General features: G+C 40.0%; 1 protein-coding gene across 1 annotated transcript; it reads left to right on the top strand.

Annotated features, from left to right (window-relative positions):
• The first annotated feature begins 5,730 nt into the window (after positions 1 to 5,730).
• rnf145b (ring finger protein 145b) lies at positions 5,731 to 25,048 on the top strand. Its single transcript, XM_079486435.1, has 11 exons — positions 5,731 to 6,002; positions 7,931 to 8,148; positions 13,450 to 13,558; positions 14,024 to 14,115; positions 18,019 to 18,254; positions 18,502 to 18,677; positions 19,477 to 19,617; positions 19,722 to 19,904; positions 21,863 to 22,010; positions 22,123 to 22,479; positions 22,563 to 25,048. The coding sequence occupies exons 2-11, from the start codon at positions 7,965 to 7,967 to the stop codon at positions 22,962 to 22,964; spliced, it is 2,028 nt and encodes a 675-aa protein (XP_079342561.1). The 5' UTR covers positions 5,731 to 6,002; positions 7,931 to 7,964; the 3' UTR covers positions 22,965 to 25,048.

The following is a 25,048-nucleotide window of genomic DNA, read 5'->3' on the forward strand; positions in this document are numbered from 1 at the left end:
GGGCAGTATTGCTCATAGTGTTATATGAAGAGCTTTGCTACTTTTCAAACATTTTAAGACGTTCAGCCTGTAAACATAAAGCACTTCAAATATTTCAACATAGGGCCTTTGTGATTCAGCCTTTAGGGGAGACTGGGATGTCACGGCGGTCATAAGTGATGATGCTCAGGTAGGACCCTTCTGGAAAAACATCAGACCCATGTGACCTGTCATTCTAGCCAAGCCACATTTCAAGATGAAAAAGTATTTTTTTAAATGCACAGGTTTTGTCTACTGTTTATGTGGACCGTTATACATTTATATAATATACATCAGTGTTTCTTTGCTTCTAAAAAGGCATGGCTTGCAAGTGTCAAAGCTATTGTGTCTATTTCTTTCATGGTTGGCCACGTGGGGACAGTTTTCCCTTTTGAAAACACTGATGTAAAAACTTGTCATAATAAAATAAAACAATTCAAATTTTATGGATTAATAAAGAACTCTTTCAATAGCCACCTTTTAAAGTAGATACTGTCAGACTAGACCACAATGTAGCCAAAACATAGCCTTACAATTATAACAACAACAACGAAAATAATAAACATGTTTTTTACTCATTACTTGGAAATATGTTTTTTCCTATTTATGATTTTCCAATCAATTTAACTGTTCACACACACACACACACACACAGATTGTTTTCACAGATTGTTTTCACAGATTGTTGTGGGGTCAGTTGCAACATTTGACTTTGTCTGTTCAAGTATAAATTGTGTGTATATTATCATGCATACGCATGCTACATCAGATTAGGTGAGGTTTAACATATTAAAATGTTGGCTTTCTACTAAAAACAGTCTCTGCGAAACTGAAGGCAATACAAAAAGTGTTGCAACCGTCCTCGGACCTCCATATTTGTTTTTTCACAGATTGAGTTACTCTGTAGTGGCGTCATTTCCTATTACCAATAGACACATTTCAGATCTCCATTTGAAGTTTCCTAAAATAAAGAACGAAAAAAGTTAACTGTAAAACATTGCAAAGAAAGGAAAACGTACACTTTAAAAATACAGGTGCTAGGTTGTATTTAGTTTTCTCACATACTTATTTATTGACATTTGCAACTATAAACAAGCAGTATTTCAATTGTTAACCATCATCTGATACGAGAGTCATTTAAATAAAATAAAGGTATGCGGTTAAAAATATATATGCTTGACTTCTGTACGCTAATGACGTTTAGAACAATTATGCAAAGCAAAAATGAAGAGATCTATACATGGTCCATCTGAATAAAGAGAACCCACATCATTTAGTCTAAAAATATACTCCCAAAACACTCCTCTGATCTCACGCAGGTTTTTAAAAACATTGAAAAGATCAAAATGTCCTTTCATGATATGTCCCACAGCCAGACAGGTGCCCCTATAATGCTCAAATGAACAAGAAAACTAAAAAAGCATGGGCAAATAAATTAAAGGATTAAAGGAGGATGTAATCCTACCAGGTTTTCTCACGGATATCGTCAATAATGAACTCTGCACATTTCTGAAAAGCTCCTGTAAAGAAAATTGCAAAGCAATTTTTACAGTCCGCTGACCCCTTTCAGACCCCTCCTTTTAAAATGAAAGATTGATTAGGACTGGAATGAAGCTGTGCTAGGTCTCTTAAGGTTTTAACTAGCAGAGAGGTTTAGAAAACACATGACACAAGGTTGTTTAGTCTAAAAATCATGTAGAATATGGGTTGTTTTTTTAAAGTAAGAAGAGGAACGGTGCTGATCCGGATGCAGGGAATGTGGTACAGACACACACTGTAAAACATCTGTAGAGATAACAGTATTCCTGGCAGCAGTTTGCCAGTAACTTACTGTAGATTTACATTCATGTCATTTACTGGAAACAGTTTGTTCAAAGATAAATAAACATTAACAAGACTCTATCTTAACAGAAATAAAACTATAAAATAACAGCCTCATGCAAAGCATTCTGGGAACAAAAATAGAAAAAACTGAAAAGGTTTTCATGTTTGATGTTCATTTATCTTAAATTTATCTTACAAATTACATAAATGTAAATCTACAGTAAGTTACTGGCAACTAGCTGTAAAACTACAGAATGTTTTTACAGTGCAAGAACGAAGTGTAGAAGATGAGACGTGGGTGAGAAATATCCCACAGCCCGACCACATCAGCTTCCGGTTGTCTGTTTAATATCTGAAACTTAAACAAAATATACAACCATCCTGTCCCACAGCACACAAACTTGTGTCAAGGTTCTGCTTTCTCGGTTTCCGTATGTCTTGTTGTTCAGCAACCTAAAACACATCTGTGGCAAGGGGGACATGATTTAGCGGGGTCTGCAGGGGAGGAGGCCGAGACAGGAGACCAGCAGGACGCAAGTAGGTCAAGTGCAAATTGTAAATACCTGTGTCTTGTTCCAGTGATTGGCGGGAAGACGGTAAAAGCAGGCATGAGGCGACAAACAAGGAGAGAGAACTGCCGAAACACACAAGGAGAGAGAAGTGTCAGGCAGACAAAGAGAAAGATAAAGACAAAGAGGGCGACGCTGTACGACACCCCGAGACTGAGAAGTGGCCGGAGTGCCGCGTGTTAAATATTATTTACTTTTACTTTGTATTTTGTTACAGGGAATAAAAGTTGTGTTATCGCCACGCCGACCCTGTCTCCTTTCTTAAGTGTACTGAACTCCATTACACTGCTGCCAAAACCCGGATAGGAAGGAGATGCCGCCGCCACTATGCAGACTCCGCCGAGTACGCCGTTTGCAGAGGTGATCCAAGCGCTCGGTGGTCTCCATCGGGAGCAACATCAAGCTCTGCTGGGCCTACAAGGAGAGCAGGAGAAACGGTTTGAGGTTCTCCTCCAGGCCCAGAAGGACAACCGCAAGTTGATTTGGAGCTGGATTGCTCGAGGAGAGCAAACTGTGGGAACACCACTGGCCGCAACCCCGTCCTCGCCCCTGCTGCTCCACAACATGGGACCCCAGGACGACCCGAGGCGTTCATTGAGCTTTTCGAGAGGTCCGCGGTGGTAGCGGGCTGGCCCGCATGATTGAGGACCAAATGGCAATGTGCCCCGGGGTCGGCTTAACTCTCTCCTCCCATCTACTCCCTTTCCCAGGTCCCGACCGGAGCTGCCACAGCTGGCAGCGCCCCATGTCCCCGATACCCCATGAGCTGGCCTCAATCAAGCAGGCCTGTACCAAGTACCTGTGAGCACAAAGGGGGGTACGTATCAGGCCTTGATGGATTCAGGCTGTAACCAAACCTTGATTCACGGCATGGGGTACAAGCTGCAAGGTTAGGATAAGGTGTGTACACAGGGAGGTGGTTAATTATCCCTTGGTGACCCTGGCGATACAATTCAGGGGGAAATCATATGGTGGAGGTGGCTGTTAATTTGCACCTCCGGCATCCGCTAATTTTGGGGACAAATTAGCCAGATTTAAGCACGTTATTGGGATATATATGTACAGATGTCTCTGGGCGTAATCAAAAGCAGTGGTAAGGGGCGGTGGCGCAACTTGGAGAGGCGGAGCCAGGACCATTGAGGTCTGATGCAGAGGAACAGAAGGCGATTTTTTGTCTTCGACCTGCGAACAAAACTCCACACTTTGGGACGGCTCTCTATGGAGAATTTGCTGCAGGCCCAGGACCGACAAAACCGACAGTATAATGGGGCGCCAGATTGAGGAAATTTGAATCGGGAGAGAAAGTGCTTGTTTTACTCCCAAAGTGGAGCTCAAATGTACTCGCCAAATGGCAAGGGCTCTTTGTGGTTTCACGACGAGTCAATGATCTCAATTATGAGGTAGTGTGGTCAGACCGAAGCGGGGCACATCAGATATATCACCTCTCCCTCCTCAAAAAATGGAACAAGGTGGACGCAGTGATGCTGGCGAAGGTGGTGGGTAGAGAGGACGATCTCAGGCCAGAAGTGGGCGGAAGAAGCCAATCGATCGCTCTGGCCCCTGGGGAAGATCACCTCTCCTTCGACAATTCACACTTCCTTTCGGCTTATTCAGGGCTCCGGCTACCTTCCAGCGTCTCATGGAACGCATACTGAGATCACACTCAGTATATGCCCCTACGTATTTGGATGATATCATCATCTATAGTAATGATTGGCAGTGCCATATGCAGCACTTGATGGCGTTCCTGAGTTTGCTGAGAGGAACAGGGTTTACGGTTAACCCGAAGAAGTGTGCGATTGGGCAGGTGGAGGTCAGGTATCTGGGCTTCCACTTGGGTCACGGGCAGGTGCGTCCCCCAGTTGACAAGATGGCAGCAATTGCAACCTCCCCGAGACCCAAGACCAAAAAGGAGGTGAGGCAGTTCCTGGGGCTGGCTGGATATTATAGAAGCTTTGTCCCTAATTATTCTGCACTCACCAGCCTGCTGACAGATCCTGACAGGAGGATATCCAAATAAAGGGATTTAGATGAGTAAAGGCTAGTCTCAAATTTATCGGCGCTTTCTTTAGAAAGACCCGCCCAAGAGGCCATATGACTGACAGGTAAAGCAATAAATCACCTTTTCGTTTTGTGCCGCGTTATGTTTAGAGGCATGGAAATGACCCCGTGTTAACAGACCAATGTACATTCACGAACGTGTCAACAGTTAACAGAAACAAGTTTATGCCATGAACTTTGCATACTTTTAAGAATTGAGCGTAGTCGATCGTGATGAATTCTTCTAGCAAGGTTGTAAACACGACAGCTTACTTCTTACATCATAAGGCTTCATTGTTTCCAGGCAGACCGTTAAAGAACCTAACACGCATGTCTTCCGGAAATCCTGTGAAATTCAACCAATTAGATGACGACTTTAAACGTGCTGAAGTGTTTCCAGAAAAGTGTGCCTCATGTATAAGAAGTTCAGCCAACGGATCGTGGGCGTGACCGTGACGTCTGAGGCTGAGACTAAGAAAAGGCTAACATCTCGTAAATGATAAGGGGTGTAACCCCGGTTTCCTGGCCAGATTCCCTCCAATAGCCATTGTCAATCATGGCCTCCTAATAATCCCCACCCTCTGAATTGGCTCTATCTTTCTCTCTCCTCTCCACCTATAGCTGTGTGGCGCCGTTGTACTGTGGCTGCCTTCGCATCATCCAAGTGGATGCTGCACACTGGTGGTGGGTGAGTAAAGACCCCACTCATATGATTGTAAAGCGCTTTGGGTGTACAGCAATACACAATACAGCACTATATAAATGCCTCATTCATTCATTCAACATGACTGTCTTTACCTATGATGTGCAGTTGTCCAGAAGAGGGCAGTCACTCACAATTGAAAGAAAACTTTGAGTTCAATGATGTGGCCACACTGATCACAATAATGGTGGTTTGAAGAAATATAAATAAAATTCAACGTTAATTGCTGGTGCAAAAGTGATATTGATTTATTGCCATTAAAGGGATATTTCACCCTAAATTTAAATTCTGTCATCATTTACCCACCTTCGGGTTGTTCCAAACCTGTATACATTTAGGACGATAGTTGACTTTATCAATGGAGGGTGAGATCTGTTTGTTTACTGACATTTGTCCAAATATCTTCCTCTGCGTTTAGCAGAACAAATAAATGTATACAGGTTTGGAACAATCTGAGGGTGAGTAAAGTAACATTGACAAATCAACCATTTTTAACATTGATTCAATAGTTACTTGCTTCTGTAAGATGTCCGGAAAACATCTGATAAACATCTTAGAAAGGGCAGTTTTACATGCATCCTAAATCATAAAGGATTCATGGCAGCGCGCACGTGTGTTCACATGTGCGCCGCCTAGCGTCCGCTCGATTCACGAACTCGCGCATGCGCAGTCCTAACCAAATCCTACGCGTAATGGCCGCCTGACGGAATATGTGAATTAGATGCTCCCCGTCTCCTCTGTTTTATTTGGACTGTAACAAACGGACAACGTCTGAGCCAAAATGGTTTATAATCACCCAGAGGCTCAGCCGAAGACGAAATCCAACAGCTTGAAGTGAGCAAGCTAAGGTAACGTTACGTCGTTTTATAATGTTATCATCATCGTCGAGTCTTCGTCGGTGAGGGACAACGTAACGGGCACATTTCAGGACGGCGTTCTCCGCTAAACAGAAAATAACAACCAACACCAATTAAAACCTTAATAACGTTGTCTAGTGTTATTTTAAGATATCCAAAGAGCTAACTTTTAGAGTTTAGCCTTTACCATATTAACGTTAACTTACCTTAGTCAGCGCAAACTCGTCACAACCAAAAGTCAAGTCATTTTTCTTTCTTATGACGTAATCTGACTTTAGTTTAACGATATGTGTTTGTTTACTTGATTTTAGTTGTGTGTGGTATGTTACGGTAAGTTGGCGTTGATGTGTCGGGGTCACTGGAGTTCAGACACGTTTGGGGACACGCGTCAACGCAGCTCACGCGCATTTAAATGTGATGTTTAAATATAAAAACGCAAAATTATACACGTTGTATAACACAAATTTGATGAATATATTGATGTTGTTTAAGTCTGTTGAGGGTTTTTCCAGCTGGTAATAAGAGAAGTAGGCGTGTTGTCGCGTTCTTCTACTTTCCAAAGTAACGTTAACTCAATGCCATGTTGCTTTGTCGATGTGATGTGATAATAGCTGGACAATAGTCATAGTTATATTACATTATTATATTATTTTAATTCTTCTAGGCGGGATACCGTGGCAGTAGTGTGGTTACCGGTTCCAAGGTATACCGAAAGTTTAAAAACCGCAAACATATGCGATACCGTTTCATGTGTTTACAGAAAAAATAATTATTAAATCATGTAATTCAATGTTTGATGTTTATGTCTTATATATGAAAAACATTTTTTTGAAAGAATATTGTAATTTTAAGGTTTTATTTTGACCTGACACACATGTTCTAGGTATGATAACAAAATTTCCAAACACCCCTAAACTCAAAATGGAACGCATTTCTAGACAGAGCTGAAAATTTCACTGAATTGTGAAAATCAGTTGAGGTTTGCGAAAGTTATGATATTTATAATAACGTGGAATATATTCAAATAGTAAACATTAACTACAATAGAAGTCATGTGATCCAAAATGCTTATTATTAAATACAGAGGATGTTTTTTTTATAACGAAGCCTGTAGTACAATCGCTAATCTACCCGCCACAAATGTGACTACCCAATTTCCGCGATTTAGTAAAATACGTTCTCCTCTATGGATATCGATGAAATTTCGTCAGTATCAAGATAAAAGCTATGTATTTATGTCCACATATCTTTCAGCAGTGTCCAAAGCTAAGATGAAGCCCGCCGATCGGTTGAAAGCCACGCAAATCTTCCGAAAGTTGCGGTGATCTGAAATCACCTTAGAAATGAAATCCCGAAGTTTCCAACGCTGCAGGCGTTTGCACTCGATGTAGTTACCATCGTATTCAGGAAACACATACTCCCACCAGGCGTCCAGAAGTAGATATGAAAAGACGCGCACATTTCAGTACTACGCCGTTTGGATCACATTGTTGTGACAGAATGTTCGCCGCGAGTGGTTGCCATGTCGTCATACCTACATGTTCTATATGTTGCTTCACAATGAAATGTATTTTGTCCAGTTGAAAATACGTTTTTGTATACGCAGACATTTGGAACAACACATTTTAGTGCTGTAATGGCAAAACCGCCAAATTCTTGTGCCGACCCATCCATAGTTTCGATTCAACACATAGTACATTTGTATGCATATAAACATCTTATATGCAGCATAATCCTTTGCATGTTTAAGTATTCTTTCAGTAGTTCATATTTTCACTGGATCGTCTGTAGAGCTAAACTCCTGAAAGACTCTCGTGACATGCATTTGGAAGCTTAGATGCAAAGATTTCACCCATCTTCATCTTTGTGCACGTGTGTCTGTTTACACCTTTGTTATTTACTGTCTAATTCTTTCTCAGTTTAGGTCGAGGCCCGTTCTGTGCCCTGCTGGTCATGGCGATGCGGGCTCGATTGGAGGCGGTTCTAAATGTGGGTCTCCGGATCCCCAGTATCCTCCTGCTGGAGGTTCTTTATCGCTGGGACGTCAGCTCTTTCTTCCAGAAGATCCAGAGAAGCAGTCTCAACAATAACCCTCTCTTCCAATACAAGTACATCGCCCTCTACCTGCATTATGTCGGTAAGTCCAAGCACGACGGACAAAATTATTTCCTCTTTATACACGAGGCACGTAATGAGTCAGGTCAAATCATCGGTCTTGGCCTAAGTAACTTTGAAATGAAACAACAATTAAAAGCTGTGTCATTTTAATAAAGTGGGCTGCTTTTCTGTTTGTGGTCGTGAAGATATTCCACACATGTTTTGAGCCTGCTTGTTCTTCTGCCAAGTGGATTCAACACAATTTTTGCAACCTGGCTGAAGTCCTCCTGTAATGGGCCCTTGGAAATGCAGAGTCAGGAGTTTGGAGGATGTTTACCACGGAAAAAGTTTAGGCTGCTAGCCATTAAATGTTTAATTAAACGATAAAATCGTAAGTTGTAATAAAGGCCCGTTGTAGACTGCGCGCACATTAACTTTCCTGCTTAAATGTGTCTGTGGGTCGGAATATGTTTGTACATGGTATAAAGATGCGTTTTTTTATATTGAATGGACGAAATAAGTGCACACAATTTACAAATCAACGCGAGATAAATATACAGAAAGAAGCATTTGTTTTCTGCTCTGACAGCCGCGAGACACGCTGAACACCAAGTAATGAAGAGAGAAATTATTCTTGCTTGGTACGTTTTTCGTCATTAAACCAAACTTTTAAGTATTCAGCCAAAGTTGAAATGCTGACTTGTTGTTTCCTCTCGTTTACGCATTATGTCCGCAGGCAGTCTTTTGTGGCTGTTTAAACGCATTCGACTACAAGAGTCTACTTTCCTGTCAGGCTTTCTACGGTCCTATAAAAAGCCTTAAAGCTAAATATAACTAAAACACAGTTATGAGCAGCAGGCTGTGTAATATGATTGATTTATGTTTGTTTTCACTTAATTATGACCATTTGACTAATAGCAGTGTCTTCCAACAAACATAAACCAAAAGCAAGCTGCAGAACAGTTTGAGAAGGTGCTTAAAGGTTTTCAGCAATCTATTGTTACTATGAATTAGACCGCTATCTTGTACCCTGCAATAAACACTTAATTGCACTGATTTGAAGAGACACGTCTTCAAGAATGTTTACGATTTAATGTAAGCAATATTCTGTATCACTTATCATTTATCATTTAATGGGATGAAGGTGGAAAAAAGAAAACTGGTCAAACATTTCGGTCAAAATTCAGTTTTATTTATCAGCTATTGGCTGTCCTGATTTCTAAAAATTGGCATCTGCCAGAAAAACACCCAAACCGCTATTGGAGATCATTTGTAACCGGTAGATGGCGTGTTTCCAGTGCTAAAAGATGCCGGACATGATGTCAGGGATCTTTGGGTGAGACATGAACAGAGGACACAGACAGCGGGTAAGGGGTTAACACAAGACACATTTAATAACATTGACAGAACAAAAAGCCACGAGGGGGTCAAATACAACTAAACATGGCAGATGGAGAGGAACACGGACTAAATATTCTTGATGAGACTACAGATAACATTTGACCTAGACTAGACTAGACACAGGAACTCCCCACCTGAATTGAAATGAACCAGCACAAGAAAGAAGACACGGGGGCATTAAATAAGGGAACAAATCAAGAGGGACAGCTGCGGGGCATGAGTTAACTAATGAGGATACGAAGGGGGGGGGAACAGAGACGAGACTGGAGTGAGTGCATGGCAGGCCATAAGGGCCATAAATGCCTCTCTCCACATTAAACATGAGGTTCTGCCACTAGGTCAATAAAAGCAAGACAAGGTGGGACAGAACCATGACACATGAACTGCACATTCATATGTCTGTGTTTTGTTGGCAAACGGCACGTACGTGTATAATTGTGTGCTCGTGCTGTTGTGTGCTCCTGCTGTAGTTCCGTCCCACACAACCGTACAGCTGTATCTATCTTTTATAAATGTGATCAAACTAAACACTCTTCCACGATACAACCTATGCAATACTACTGTACAGGTACTCACGATTAATAAGAGATTGGCAAAATTGCTTTTGATAGGTGATCTTTAACTTTTTTAGCATGTAGCACTGGTGCTACAGAGGTCTAAAGTTTTGTAGCGCAGGCCAGACAGTGTAAAACGTCTATTGGATTAGAAAAATATTAACACATACAAATATTAATGTGTAGTTTATCACATAAAAGGGCAGATAACGGATGAAGGATATTATTGTTACAGTTGGGTATATTAGGGCCACATAATGTAATTTTTCCAAGTGCATTTTTTCTGTTTACATTTTTCCGTTTACATTACAGAGTTCAGCGGTTTCCATTCTTTTACTTTACAATAATTATATATTTGTCTAAAAGCATGGTTACTACACATTTACTAAAGTAGCACCATGCTAAACGGTAAGGAAATAAACAGTTTTAGTTGGCAGAAAGACGCTCCACTTGATGCATGTTGCTAGAACTTAATATATGATTTGTGACACCCTGGCTGTTGCTGATTTTTAACGTCTTTAAGCTGGATGAAACTCATTTAACTTTGTTTCCACAAACTTGATATTGATTTGTGTGCAGTTATGCTCACAGACTCTCATTTAAGCAAAGCATGGCACTTTCAGTCAAAGCAACTTACAAAAATGATTAACAGTTGTTTAGAGAAATAAAAGCTTCAAGAGGGATAGACGAAATATAGGAGACATGTTTCCATTGTTTTTTAAATATTTTTCGTTGCTTTGCGCCAATCAAGAAAATGTAACCAATTTGAGACAATGACAACATTAAAGATTACGGAGTCGATTACGACTTTAGGGACATTAAGAGTTGGAACACATAAAATAATCTGCTAAGAAAATAATTTATAATAATAATAACATATATATATATATAAATTATCGTCATTGGTATTATTTTTCTCGCAAATAAATAGCTGAAATTATCGAGATAATTATTTAGGCCATATCGCCCATCCCTAGTACGCGCGTACTACTCTGATGACGCATTGTCACACGCACTGAAAATTCATGATCGCTGCATCCTTATTTATAATTATTGATATTAATAATTATAAAAGTTTCTTCTGAAGATTTTATCCATAATCTAAAGTCTTGATTTGTGTCCTCACATTGAAAATGTCTTGAGCAAGCCTGCTGACTGATTTGCCCACTCATAAATAAGTGAAAATCTAACTTCTATGGACTAAATAAAGCTTATATCGTTTTGCACATCTCCATTCAGAGTGAAGAGAGAATGAATGAAAGTTCAGGTGTCGTTTCTTCTGCCTCTTTCTCTATTTGGACACCTGATTCCAGTCAAGCCGGTTTCAGTAACACTGATTTCTGCCTCATAAATAAATGACCACAGGGACAAAACTACTACAATCACATCAAAGCAATTCATTCAACCTTTTGCAAATATTGGCATTCATTGTGTCTTTAAACATTGTATATTTAGGCCCGAAACTACAGCCACGGAAAGGTTAGGAGAGCATAGCAAATTTTCATTTATTCAGCACTTCTAGATGTATTGAACAGTGTCTGTTGAATTAAAAATGAATCAAACCTCAGTGATATCCACCAGCGATGTGAAAGCCTGACAACATGACATGAAAACTGTGATAAAATCCAGGTTATCAGTAAAAATAAACACATATATATCAACTTGTCCTAACTACACGGACAGATATTACTGTTGCCTAAAAGTGAATATGAACTTGTTTTCTTTGCAGTATTTGAAGTCTGAAAAAATACAGAGCATATTTTTTTCCGTTATTTGTACCCGTTTCTCAAGGTTTCGTTTTCTGCAAAAAGAAACAATATTTCTATTTGAAATTTGTTAGAAATATTGTTGGTAGTTCACAGAATGAAACAAAATGATAATTTCACCAAAACGCATACCTATAAATAGTAAATTCAGAAAAAGTGAAACAGATTTTTTTTTTAGCATGGCTGTATATGTTAAGTAGATGCTTGCTTAAAGTTGTGCAAACTCATTTTTGTTTCAGAATGGTTTTTCAGAGTTTAACTGTTACGTAGCTATTACGCGTAACTTTGTTGGGAACCTATGGCTGTTATATCGGTTAGTAGTGTTTATATAGGTTACATAGTGCTGATGTCTATGGTCAAGAGTAATTTTTTGATCATTTGGACAGTGCGTAAACTGGGCACAATTTATAGCTCATAATTTTAAACAGAAGTAAAGCATGTAGGAATATCGGGCTGTCCAAAAATTTTGATATATTTTTGTTCACGATAGTCCAACCTCTATCGCTCTCTCTCTCTCTCATGTTGGCATTCGGTACACTGTATTTTGTTTATTGCGACGCTTCCGTTGAAAACTATTTTAAAACGATTAAATTTGCATGGTGGCCAGTTGCGATCTGTGCAAAAATATCACTCGCGAATGAATATAATTAGTTGTAAAAATGCAACTATTTTAGTCGCATCCTGGAGCCCTGATTAATAAAGACAACCAGCCTGCACTTGGGGTAATTCTTTGTTGTAAGATATATTTAGGTCCAGCAAACGTGTTTGTTTGTCATTACATAAGCTTTATCATACAGCACAATAAGCCGTCAAAGCGGAAAGACCAGCTGCACGAAGCTGCTGACACGTATGGACGCACACACACACACACACCTATAAACAAACATCATGACATAGTTGGTCTGGCATTCACACACCACATCAACTGAAATGATTTATACACTAGCAAATGCTTCATAAACATCCACTTGCTCAGTAAGCCAGCTGTCCAATGTGACATGCTAATATAATATAGCAAATTAGATTTCCATCCTGTCTGTGTTGGATTGGCTCGCCAGCTGGCATAAACAACAAAACGGACTATTGTTGGACCAGTTTGTGTTATGCCTCAGTCTTTCCCTACTTGCTCATCTTATAACAAGGAATAACCTCAAGTAAAGAGGAATGGGGAAAGTCCAGGTCAAGTGATGAATCAAGAGGTTTTGTCTGTTGCAGTATCGTATTGACCTGAGCATTTTTTTGTTTTTATTGTGGGTTGAATTGCTTTTGCAGCTTTTAGACAGGACTAAGGACTGTTTATGGGAATATAGGTCTCACTGGAAATGTCATTGACACTATTAGAACCGAAGGTTTATAGCTGGGTCTTGTTTATAGGCCAAGTCTTGTGTGTGAGTGCTGTGAATGTTTAATGGGCCTGGGTGTGACTGGGTGAAATCAATGCCTTTCCTATACTGTAATAAAATCATTCAGCTCCTTCTGTAAGTGATGTCATAGTTAAAATTGCATCCAACTTGAAAAGTATGTGAAATTGAAATACAGTTGTATTTGTGTATATCGTCTTTATATATTTTTTTGGCTGGTGTAAATCAGTAACCGAGTCTCTCTCTTTCTCATCATTAGGTTATATCCTCAGTCTGGTGTTGTTGACTTTGCCCCGGCAGCATCTTGTGCAGCTCTACCTCTACGTGCTTACAGCTCTTCTACTCTTTGCTGGACACCAGGTCTCCAGGTCTGTGCTCATTGTTGCTTTAAGTACACAAAAGTATCTTGAACATTCAATTTGGAGCGATTGAAAACATACGAAGGTTGTTTCTTTCAGAAACAGCAGTTCAGACATAAAACTAAAAGATAGAGCACTTTGGAAGACGTAACCAATGCTGGTCCAACACTGCTTCAATACTGAAACTGCAAAATCATTTGAACAAAATACAACCAACAGAACATTTACAACCGAATCGAAATATTAAATTAATGTCTTTAAGATTTAATCATTTATGAAAGATAAAAAAAACGCATCTAAAGTGCCTTTGGACCAGTGTTTACATTTTGCAAAGTGGTCTATAGGATGACCACATTGGCAATTTGATATTGAAATGACACAATGCATCTGTCTGGTATTTGTTTATATTGCGTTACATTTTAATGATCATTATTATAAAAGCAACTGTACTCAATAGCTGATTTCTTTCTGTAGGGATTATGTACGTGGCGAGCTGGACTCGGGTTATGAAGGTCCCATCTATCTGGAGCCGCTGTCTATGAATCGCTTTACCACTGCACTTGTGGGTAAGTCCTGTGTCATCAGATTCAAAACGATTTGATTAACTTTGTCCCTGCTGCATTTTTAGTGAAGAAGAGCTGGTTTTGTGTTACTCGATCTCAGTTTCCACTCTGGCTGAAAAAAGGACCCGATTACTGAACTATAGTTCAGAAACTGAAAGAGGAGAAACCAGATCTCAGTGTGCTCAGTTTGCTGAAGAATAGAGGCCCTGGGAAATACTTGCAGATTTCAGAATGAAGGAATGAAATGGCACCTCCAGTCATTTCTATGAAAAACACATTTTAAAGAGCCTTTGTTAAACCTCAGACGACTAGTCTGGTTTTATCAATCAGGTTGTTTAGAAAGGGGTTAGGAGAATATCTGCATGGCAGGTTGTCCATGTGATTAGGACTTGAGAGTACGTCTGCGTTTTTGACGACGGCGTTAAAACTATTTCCATCGAAATGGTCTTGCGTAAACGGCCTCTTGATCTCTGGATCACAGTGACGTATTAAGACTAGGGATGTAACGATTCACTGTGAGCTGGTGGAAAATCTATTATAATATGTGACGATTCAGATCGGTTGAGACTTTAAAAGAATCGCATATCATGTTTTGAACAACAGGGGCCGCTACTTTTTTCTGCAAACTTGGTAAATGTGGATATCCTGATATTTCTTAAAAAATTTAAAGTTCGGAAAAGCACCGACAAAGTCTTAGCTTCTTTATATTAAAGAGACTTTTGTATTATTCATTTTTTGGTTAGTTTTTAGACATAAAATACGACAATGTGCAACATTAGAGAAATAATAAAAGAACAGTTGTTCATTTTTAACTCATTCTCTAAAAATAATTGTGACTAAATTCGCATCGCTAGATCAGACTCGTAAATCGTTACATCCCGTTACAGCCATTCTAGTAAATGGCTATTAAATACTTAAAAGCAAAATAATTGGCTGGCCTTTATATGACATTTCAAGTGACATGTCATGTGGCACCTTGATCTGTACACAGAGTACACACACTGTACTTTTGCCGATGCCAAAGTTTCAATCATACTCCAAGCTCTCTGTAACATAGTTTATGTATATTTACAATGTTGTGAGAACAAACATATTCATAGCCACAGGGTCTTCAGGCCTTTAAAAAGATTCAATATTTTTCCAACCAATACAACATTTTAAAAGTATGAATCAGCTTTTGCAGGGAACTTTAATTTGAGATGTTTCCATTTCCAATTTTTAAGATTCTTGAAGGGCAGCGCAATATAATGAAAGGAAATGCTAGAATAGGAAAATGTTATTTTACAGTCTGTGATTTATCATCTCATAGAGTTTCAGTAAGGATCTGTTCACACAAACTCCATCCATCCATCATTTTAGTTTGGCATAGTCTAAGTCAGGGGTCACCAACCATTTTGAAACAGAGCTATTTCATGGGTACTGAGTCATACGAAGGGCTACCAGTTTGATACGCTCTTCTGAAATAACAGATTTGCTCAGTTTGCCTTTAGTTATAGATTATTAATATTACTCATCTATGTGAAGACACCTATCCCGTAAAGGATTTCTCACAATAATTAGCAACAATGACAATAAGGAGGGAAACAGATATCAATGTTCAGCACTTTAATCTCAGTAATTGTTACATTTTTATATGATGACTTGCATCACTACATTTCATAGGAAAAATGTCCCATTTTCACTAGCCACTGACAAACCCTTTAACAAATCATGAACTATGTTGTTTCAAAAAGTTATCAATTATCGGCCTCGTGAAAAAAGACCCAAAGCTGTCTTTAGCTCACAGGCTTTTTCTGTCCGTAGTGCACTTCCCGGTGAGTAGTTAGCATGGTAGCTTCTTTGACACGTAGTGAAGTGTCTCTCCACATTGTGTTGCTTTGCCATCGCCCCGCAAATGAGATTCACGCAGGTTTCTTTCACAGGCGTAAAAAAGAATTCCTCCTCCCATTCGTTGTGAAAGTGATACATTTTCTTCCTTTATTCTGCCATGTTTTTGGGGCAAGAAACTGCATTCAGCTCCCATTTTCGTTGCGCGCGCGTAAAAATTATAAATATAATATAAATTATAGTTGTTACTTTTCTTTGTTTTACTTCAAATGTGAAAGTTAAACTTTATAAAAAGTGTTTATGCATGAAGGTGACTAGTATAAATAGTCAAGCAAATTTGTAAGGTGACACCTGCTATTAAAGGTCTTTAGAAAGATTAATACATTTGCCTGACATTTACAAATTGCTGGAAGTCTTTTTAAATGATCTCAAACCTGTCCAGTTAAGATGTGAAGCATAATCAGAAGAATGTTACACAATCCTGAAAGACAGTCATAAGAGCAGTTTTATTGCCAGGCCGTATTTACTTTATGTTGGTTTGAGATTAATTTTGGCAGACTGAGAGCTTGTAAACACGCGTGTCTCATGCGCGCGAATTAGCAACTCTGTGCTTCAATCCCAGTACTTCTGTGATCATGTGACACACAAATAATGACGAGTGTGTTGTTGAAAAGACTGTTAGGAACGCCGTTTCATACTTGATGATTATAATGCTTTCTTTGCTTCAGCGGCAGCACCAATTCAGATTGTAGCGATATGACTTCAGTCTGAGGTGTAATAGACTCAGGAGAATCGTTTATTTTCATTGAGATCATGTGGTTGTTTAAATGGAGATCGCAATCTTTTAACGATTAATCGTGCGACTCTACTATACATAACACGCTAATAACTGCACAAAGTATGTGCCTGCTGTGAGCTACAGTGACAGTCCTGGCCATTCATAAATACAGCGTGATTTTCCATCGCGCAGCGCTACTTTCCCGCCATTTCGGTATGTAAACACGCTAGACGGACAGTTTCAACATTAGCAAGCGTCTTTCGCGTCGGTAGCGCCTCGCGCACTTGTGTAACATCGGTTCGCACTGCCAGCATCGCTTTCGGAGCGTGCAGCGTGCTGCTGAACAGCAGCGGACTGTACCACAAGCGGTGTATAGCAATTGCAAGTTCACATTGCGTTATTATTAAATGCATCCGCAGGCAAACCTCTTCAGAAACGGATTGTCTGTCTTGCGTGCAATGTTAGCATAAAACAGGATGTGTTTATGTAGTTTTAACTGTTTCTCTGAAGGCTATGAGGGTTCGGTCAGTGGAGGAAGGAGGATTGACAGCGTGATTTGATCGCCACCTCTGCTGAAAGCATATAGAGAAAACTGTTGAGAAAGCAAAGCTTACATTTTTTGTGCAATTACTGAATGTCACTTAAGTTTGTGAGAACACATTTAGAAGTGTTTACACATTGTTACTGCATAATATTATAAGTCTAAAAATCTCATATTGTTCTCGTGAACTCGGTCTCGTCTCGTGGGATAAGTGTGTGTCTCGTCACACCCCTTAATAGTTAGTATATTTAAAAAAGTATTCAGTATCATATCCATGCATCAGTAGACATAAATGTGGCATTTTATCTGAATTTAAATAGTGTAGTATTTTATTCTTGCTGATACCATGTTTTGCTGAGGCCGTGCAACAAAGCTGAGCTGGGGTGTCACCTTGATATTCAGGAAAACATGTAAATTACAATTCACTTGCATATAAAGACTTTAGTCTAAGCCATTATTTGCATTAGTAAGATCATCTTTTATATCCAAATACAAGTTCCTTTAACCTGGGAGAGTAGACCTAAAGACTGACAAGCCATACTTTTAACCCTTAAGAGACACACAACATCCTGCAACATGTGTTTATAAGGTAGTTATTACATATTATGTGTTTTATTTGCCATGTCAACGCACAAATCATTGTGTCCACCCCTTCTCGATACAATGAAAGCAAGCGTTTAAAGGAAAGATTGAGGTTTGTTTGTGTGATGTATTTTTGTTTATGTTGGTGTTTGTTCAGTAAGGTTATCCTCTGCCTCAGGTCAGCTGGTGGTGTGTACGCTGTGTTCCTGCGTCATGCAGACAAAGCAAATCTGGTTGTTTTCTGCACACCTGCTCCCCCTGGTGGCTAGACTGTGCCTCGTGCCTCTGGAGACCATTGTGTTCATCAACCGCTTTGCCATGATCTTCACTGGTCTGGAGGTGCTTTACTTCTTGGCCTCAAACTTGCTGGTGCCCTACAATCTGGCCAAAACCGCCTACAGGGAGCTGGTGCAGGTATGACGACACGACAATAAAATGATTGTTTTGATAGTGCCACCATAGTATTTACTTCAGCAACAAACGTCTTTTTCATTATATACCTGCATATGACATTTAACAAGTGTTAGAGAAAGTTTTGAAGTTTGTTCTCGTGTTAGGCATTTTAAGGACTATTAGTATTTTAATAAAAACTAAACAGTGCTGACTGTTTGAACCCTCAGTGGGACATGAGGTCATTGCTCTCCTCTGGTCTGTGGGGCAGGTGGTGGAGGTGTATGGTTTGCTGGCTCTGGGCATGTCTCTGTGGAATCAGCTGGTTCTTCCCGTGCTCTTCATGTGCTTCTGGCTGGTGCTGTTCGCTCTGCAGATCTACACCTACTTCAGCACGCGTGACCAGCCGCCAACCCGCGAGAGGCTGCTCTTCCTCTTCCTCACTAGGTCAGTGGGCATCCTTTGCCAACAACATTAAAGCCCCCGTGAACCGGAAGTTGCGATCGAAACAGAATTTTAATAAAAGTGGCCACGGCTGTCGTCTTTCTCTGCAATTTGATTGGATGTATAAAAAAAGCTGTTGCATTTTGAAATGGATCTGGCAGCAGACCGACAGCTGAAGGAGAGGAGTTAACGGATGCTCTGCCCAAGTCGTCTAATAGGGATGGGCGATATGGCCCTAAAACTCTTATCACAATATTTACTGATATTTGTTGCGACAACGATACAGATGACGATATAAATGCAACTACAAGTGATAGAAGCTACATGTAGTCTATAGCCTCAGAAACACAAACATTGCTCAAAAACTAAAATGTACCCCAAATCAAACAGGCCCCTAAAATATACCTACAGTAGTTTTGTAAACATTTTTACATTTTTAACTTCGACTTCAAAAGGTTGTAGTAAAGAATTAAATTAGCTTACCATAAAACTCTTTATAGACACCTCATGTCATACCTAAACTGTATATAGACTACTGTCGGGATCGCGTCACGCTGTCAATCACTCTCTCCTGAACTGTGTGAACCTTCTCTTCTCACTGAAATATGACTATCAACTAATACTTCTCAAACAAAGAAAATAAAATTGAAGGGAATCTAAACATGAACTCGGATGCATCAACAGTGACATCCTTCTGAGCTTCACATCTGCCCTCCGCTATACACAATTTCGCTCAGCTTTGAAGCAGAGCAGTTATCATAAACAAAAGTGATCGAGAGCTTATGTGTGTTTGTTTCTCCAGTATTGCCGAGTGCTGTAGTACTCCGTACTCTCTGCTGGGTTTGGTCTTCACCGTGTCTTTTGTGGCTCTGGGCGTCCTCACCCTCTGCCGGTTCTACCTGCAGGGCTACAGAGCTTTCATAAATGACAACGCCATGCACAGGTAAGAAACAACTCCAAGTTGGTCTGTTTTAAGAGTCAATTCAGAGCAAAGATTGAAGAGGAAATGTCAAGTATCGGAAACGTTTTTCTCATTCTTGTTTTCAGAGGCATGACGGAGGGCATCACGCTGTTGATCTTGGCTGTTCAGACTGGGCTCATTGAGCTGCAGGTCATTCACAGAGCCTTCCTCCTCAGTATTATCCTCTTCATTGTGGTGGCCTCCATCCTGCAGTCCATGCTGGAGATCGCTGACCCCATAGTTCTGGCGCTGGGGGCTTCCAGAGACAAGTGAGAGCAGAATACATCACACCATCCATTAGGCTAAATGACAGGCAGTCTTCACGCCAAAGAGATTTAGTTTGAGGACCTGTATCATACTCCATATAAGACATACTGTATATGTCATATGTGGCTCAAAAAAATCGGTCTGTGCTTAGAATAAATTCAACAGTGTAGCGTGGGTGTCGCGGCCATATTTGTAGGTGGTAGCGGCTCTTTTCTGTTATTGAGTTCAGTTCAATGTTGTTCCGTTTGACTAAGACGACATTTACATGGTTGGTCGGTTATGCTGTTTTAAATTGCAACAGCAAGTCGACACAGTCATTTAGGACCGAAACTAGTCAACGGAATACGATTTCTTCAACGCGATTGAAATCACATCGAGTATCATGTATCAATCGCTAGTAAACAACATCCGAAGATGGTGGCGCCGCCCCAGCATGCAATGCACTGTGACGTCGATTGACAAGCTCTATCCAAGGACATGAACAGCTGAATCTCATCCACAAAAATGTCTTTATCTCTTTATTTTACGAACACACTGAAGCTCAAGCATTTTCGCGCCCACCTGCCAAAATAAAAGTCAGCTTTTTTCAACCAGGTCATAAATTAATTCACTTGTAGTAAATTGATAAACTGTAGTAAACACTTAAGTTTACTTTGATATTTACTATAAATATTAGACTTTTAGTATAGTACACAAGAATTTAACTGCAGTTTAAATATGTACTACAGTACACTGCAGCATTTTTATGGACAGATGTATAGACTATTGCAGTCATCCTCAATAGGCAGACCGCGGTCTGGATCCGGACCTTTGCTTCGTTCCATCCGGACCGCCAGACATAGCCTAATAAACCATTTAAAACTTTTAGACCATTTTGGTTGTTGAAATTGTGATTCTCCGGTATGTAGACGCTCGGCACATCACACGCAAAGTATTTTGCCGCTATATCCTCTAATATCTTTATTTAGCGCCAAACACGCTACATTTGAACCCTTTACCGTCCGCGCGCGCCGCTTCTCTCCCACCAAAGACACGCTGCATGAAGAGCAGCAGACACGTGCTTATTTTAACAACACTAGTGCAGACACGCAGAGCAGGTTAATGGACACACAACAGTAAACAAAATGCAGCAAATAGCATTTGTATCTGTCAGTATGTTTACTGTTTGCTTTATGTCTCCAATTATTAGACAAAAAGCATCAAAGATTAATTTCAAGCATTGATTTCACTAAGATTTTGGTATTATTCTGTCAATATTGAAGATAAATTGGAAAGTTGGAAAATTATTTAAAGATGGAAGTGTTTCTGGTATGAAAGTGATAAGGTGACAATGGAAAGGCTAATTAAGTTAGTAACTCTATTTTCTGTTATGACTTTAATTGTTATATAGCATCTTAATTTTTACATTACAATTGCTGTTTCCATGTTGTCAGTAATTTTTTTATTTACAAATATTAATTTTCAGACTATTAAGAGGGCGTTCCCCTAAAGCCTATACATACATATATCAAAATACAAAATATCGCCTGATAAAAGATAATATATTTTATACAGTATATCCAACTGGGCTAAATTGATTAAATATGTATTTATTTTCAACAAACATACTGTCCGGACCTCCGTTTGGAAGAAAATATAAAGACCGGACCCATTGGAACTTTAATTGAATATGCCTGTACTACTGTATAGTAAAGGATTGGAAATACAAAATAATTTAGAAGGAAAAAGCTATTTGGTTAAAACTAAGTTATATGGGCCTCATTTACCCATTTGTATATAGTTCATTTCTTTTTTCAGTTACCTGTCTATTTATGTGATGACTTTTTTAAGATGACAGTAGACGTATACTTGTGACACAACTGTTTGTCCTGGGTTACAAAACTTGAAACCTTTGTATCACCGGTGCTTTGTGCCGAAAAAGTTAACGTACAGTCCTGCTTTGTGTCGTCTTTTCTTGCAGGAGCCTGTGGAAACACTTCAGAGCCGTCAGTCTGTGTCTCTTCCTCTTGGTCTTCCCTGCTTATATGGCATATATGATCTGTCAGTTCTTCCGCATGGACTTCTGGCTGCTCATAATCATCTCCTCCAGCATCCTCACCTCACTGCAGGTACACACATCTCTCACTCGGAACAAATGCTAATAGACGTGGACAGAATCGGTAGAAACTGTCACTTGTACGTTTTTTGCCTAAATACAAAGGAACACTTGTTCTCTTTCAGGTTCTTGGCACCCTTCTGATCTATGTGCTCTTCATGGTGGAGGAGTTTCGCAAGGCTCCGGTTGAGAACATGGATGAAGTTATCTACTGCGTCAACGGGACCTACCGGCTCCTTGAGTTCCTGGTGGCAGTCTGCGTGGTGGCCTATGGCGTTTCCGAGACCCTGTTTGGAGAATGGACCGTAATGGGCTCCACCATCATCCTGGTTCACTCCTACTACAACGTGTGGCTAAGAGCCCAGCTGGGCTGGCAGAGCTTCCTGTTACGCAGAGACGCCGTCCACAAGATTCAAAGCATGCCCATTGCTTCTCCATTACAACTACAACAACATAATGACATCTGTTCAATCTGCTTTCAGGTAAAGAGCTGGTGAAGGGACTTTAAAATGTATCTTTTGAGGTGTTTCTGAATGTAAACATTTTTCACATCCTCTTCGTGCAGGATATGAAGTCAGCGGTCATCACTCCCTGTAGCCACTTTTTCCACGCCCTCTGTCTGAAGAAATGGCTGTATGTGCAAGAGTCCTGCCCTCTCTGTCACGGCAACCTCAAAAGCCAATTGCAGCCACTCAGCGCTCCAGGTGTGACATCACAAGACGCTCTGACAGCCAATGAGAACCCAGCAGAGGCTGTGCAACGTGAACCACAGGTAGAACCGATCACAGAGGAAAGCACGCCAGCAACAACGCACACTGAACCCGAACTTGAGAACTCACCAGGGAGTTTGCAGTCCCCAACCAAAGAATGCGACACACCGTCAGAAGCCGAGAGCAGCACAGGTCCAGCTGATGATCTGGACCGTGAGGCTTCGTGCTCCACTTCGGGTTTCCCTTCCTCTTCCTGAGCAAAGAGAAAAGCTGTGTATAATCAGCCTGATAGGTAGACGATAAAAGGGTTGGTTCAGTCCAGTTCTGACTTCCTAGTTGACCTTCCTCCGTTGAGAAAAACTGGAGGTTAAAGCAGAACGTTCAGAATGAGATTTCACACAGCGAATGTGAATACGGGGACGCGGGTTCCAAAGTTACTCAAATTGTTCTCCGTTAACAGATTTTGTCATTTCGAATTTGTGCTTTACTCATACAAACACTTATTTCTAAAGACCATAAGCAAACATGTTCACATTAATCAAAAAGGGCAGCTGTCACGATCTGCTTTATCTTTGAGTTTTACGAAAGAAGGAAAGTCATACAGGTTTGGAATTCTCTCGCGGATGCATTGATTTCGTTCGCTCCGTTCACCGCGTTGGTCAAGACGTTACATTTTCAACGGTCGAAATCATTTTCAAGCCAAAGCATGGACTTCATCCCCATGGAGATAATGAACTGTTCCTGCTTCACACATTATCGCGTCTACATGCTTGATTTAGCTTATTGGAAATAAGATTTGTGTATACATAAAATGGTTCTGAAACACGAGCCACACGTTCATAGAAGAGAATATCAAGTGCCAATGTGCCAGGTCTTCTTGTTTTATCACAATGAGCCTCCTTTTATTACCCTGATTTTACATGTGACGCCAGATGGCTTATCAAACAGGTTTCTGTCACATGTTAACCATGTGTCAGAAATAATGTTAAACTTGTCAGAAATAGCTTGTATTTGTCTGTTTGGCAGTCGGCTTGATTCCTAGAAGCGAACGTCTTTAAAAGCAGACTAGACGAAACCTGTTTTCTGGTTTTAATGGATATTTAGTGATTAGACAATCAGTTGAAGGCATTTTTAGAATGGATGCTTCATTTAAGGTCATCGTTTTCCTATAATGAAACTGAAAGGTTTCGTTCATACATGTCTTACAGGGTGAATCCCATCGAAACATGTTCCCGTCATATTTCACCCCAAAATCTAAATGAAATAAAAGAAATGAAAATCTCAAACTATTATACCGCATCAATGCTTAAATTGTGCATTAGTCCAACAGCTTGGATAATGCACGGATCGCAAAATGTGATTTTATTTTGGAGTGAAATTAAGGCTTTTGGTTTTTGAAATGTTTGTGAGATTCACACTTAAGCATGGCTGTCGACTAAGAACGCTTGGTTATCGTCGTCTTGGCTTTCAGGAATACACTCCATTCCAATTCATGCCATGCTATGTGTTTGCACTAATATTTATAGCGAATAATATCGATTTTGTCTTGTTGGGCAACAAATGCTCTCAGAGCAAATGAAGTACAGCTCAATATAAATGTGTGTACATGCAGGCAAATAGATGATGTTGTCTATTCTTTTACCATGTTTTTGATATGCCGTACAGTGTTAAAGCAGCGATGAGCACTGTGAAGTGTCTGGAGGATCTGTGTGAACACAGAGTGGGATTGATCTCAGGACACCGAGTGCGTTTGCGCTGATCTTTACCTGGCACATTTCAGAATGGCAGGTTGGTGTGAATGAGTACATTCAATGTATGAGCAAACACAAATGCCATTTGATAAACTGCTCTGTATGTGATTATTTTTGCACAGTTTTCTTGAAAGGAAATACATGGAAATGCAACTCGAAATAGAGCTGAGAGTGTTTTTCTTGTATGTTCATGTGACGTCACCTCACGCACGTAGCGTCTTTCGTAACGTAGTTGAGTGATTTCTTTATAAAATGTGCGATTAAATTTCACAGTCAGTTAAGAAGACAGTTATCATTTTACAGAATCCTGTTCCAGAAAAAAACAAAAAAGGTTTGTTGTGCCATATAGATGATTTGCTACTCCTTTTGTACCTGTATTCGATCATTATGTAGTATTAAGAGTATTATTCTGACTGAACTTACATATGAAATTATTAATATGATATAATGTTGTAATACAAAACAATACGATGTACAATCCTGGTGGTAGTAAGTTAACCTTACAAGATGCGGGAATCTCTGCAAAATAGAAACAGAAGGGAAGCTCTGACAGGAATCTGGTGGTTTTTATTAAAATACTGTAGCGCACA

Source organism: Barbatula barbatula, assembly GCF_947034865.1.
Source record: "Barbatula barbatula genome assembly, chromosome: 22".
Lineage (NCBI taxonomy): Eukaryota > Metazoa > Chordata > Actinopteri > Cypriniformes > Nemacheilidae > Barbatula > Barbatula barbatula.

Excerpts from the sequence above, each read along its gene's own strand:
- rnf145b (XM_079486435.1), top strand. The coding sequence starts at position 7,965 with ATGGCGATGCGGGCTCGATTGGAGGCGGTTCTAAATGTGGGTCTCCGG. Across the intron at positions 19,905-21,862 it reads CTGGGGGCTTCCAGAGACAA|GAGCCTGTGGAAACACTTCA; the intron begins GTGAGAGCAGAA and ends CTTTTCTTGCAG. Across the intron at positions 22,480-22,562 it reads TCTGTTCAATCTGCTTTCAG|GATATGAAGTCAGCGGTCAT; the intron begins GTAAAGAGCTGG and ends CTCTTCGTGCAG.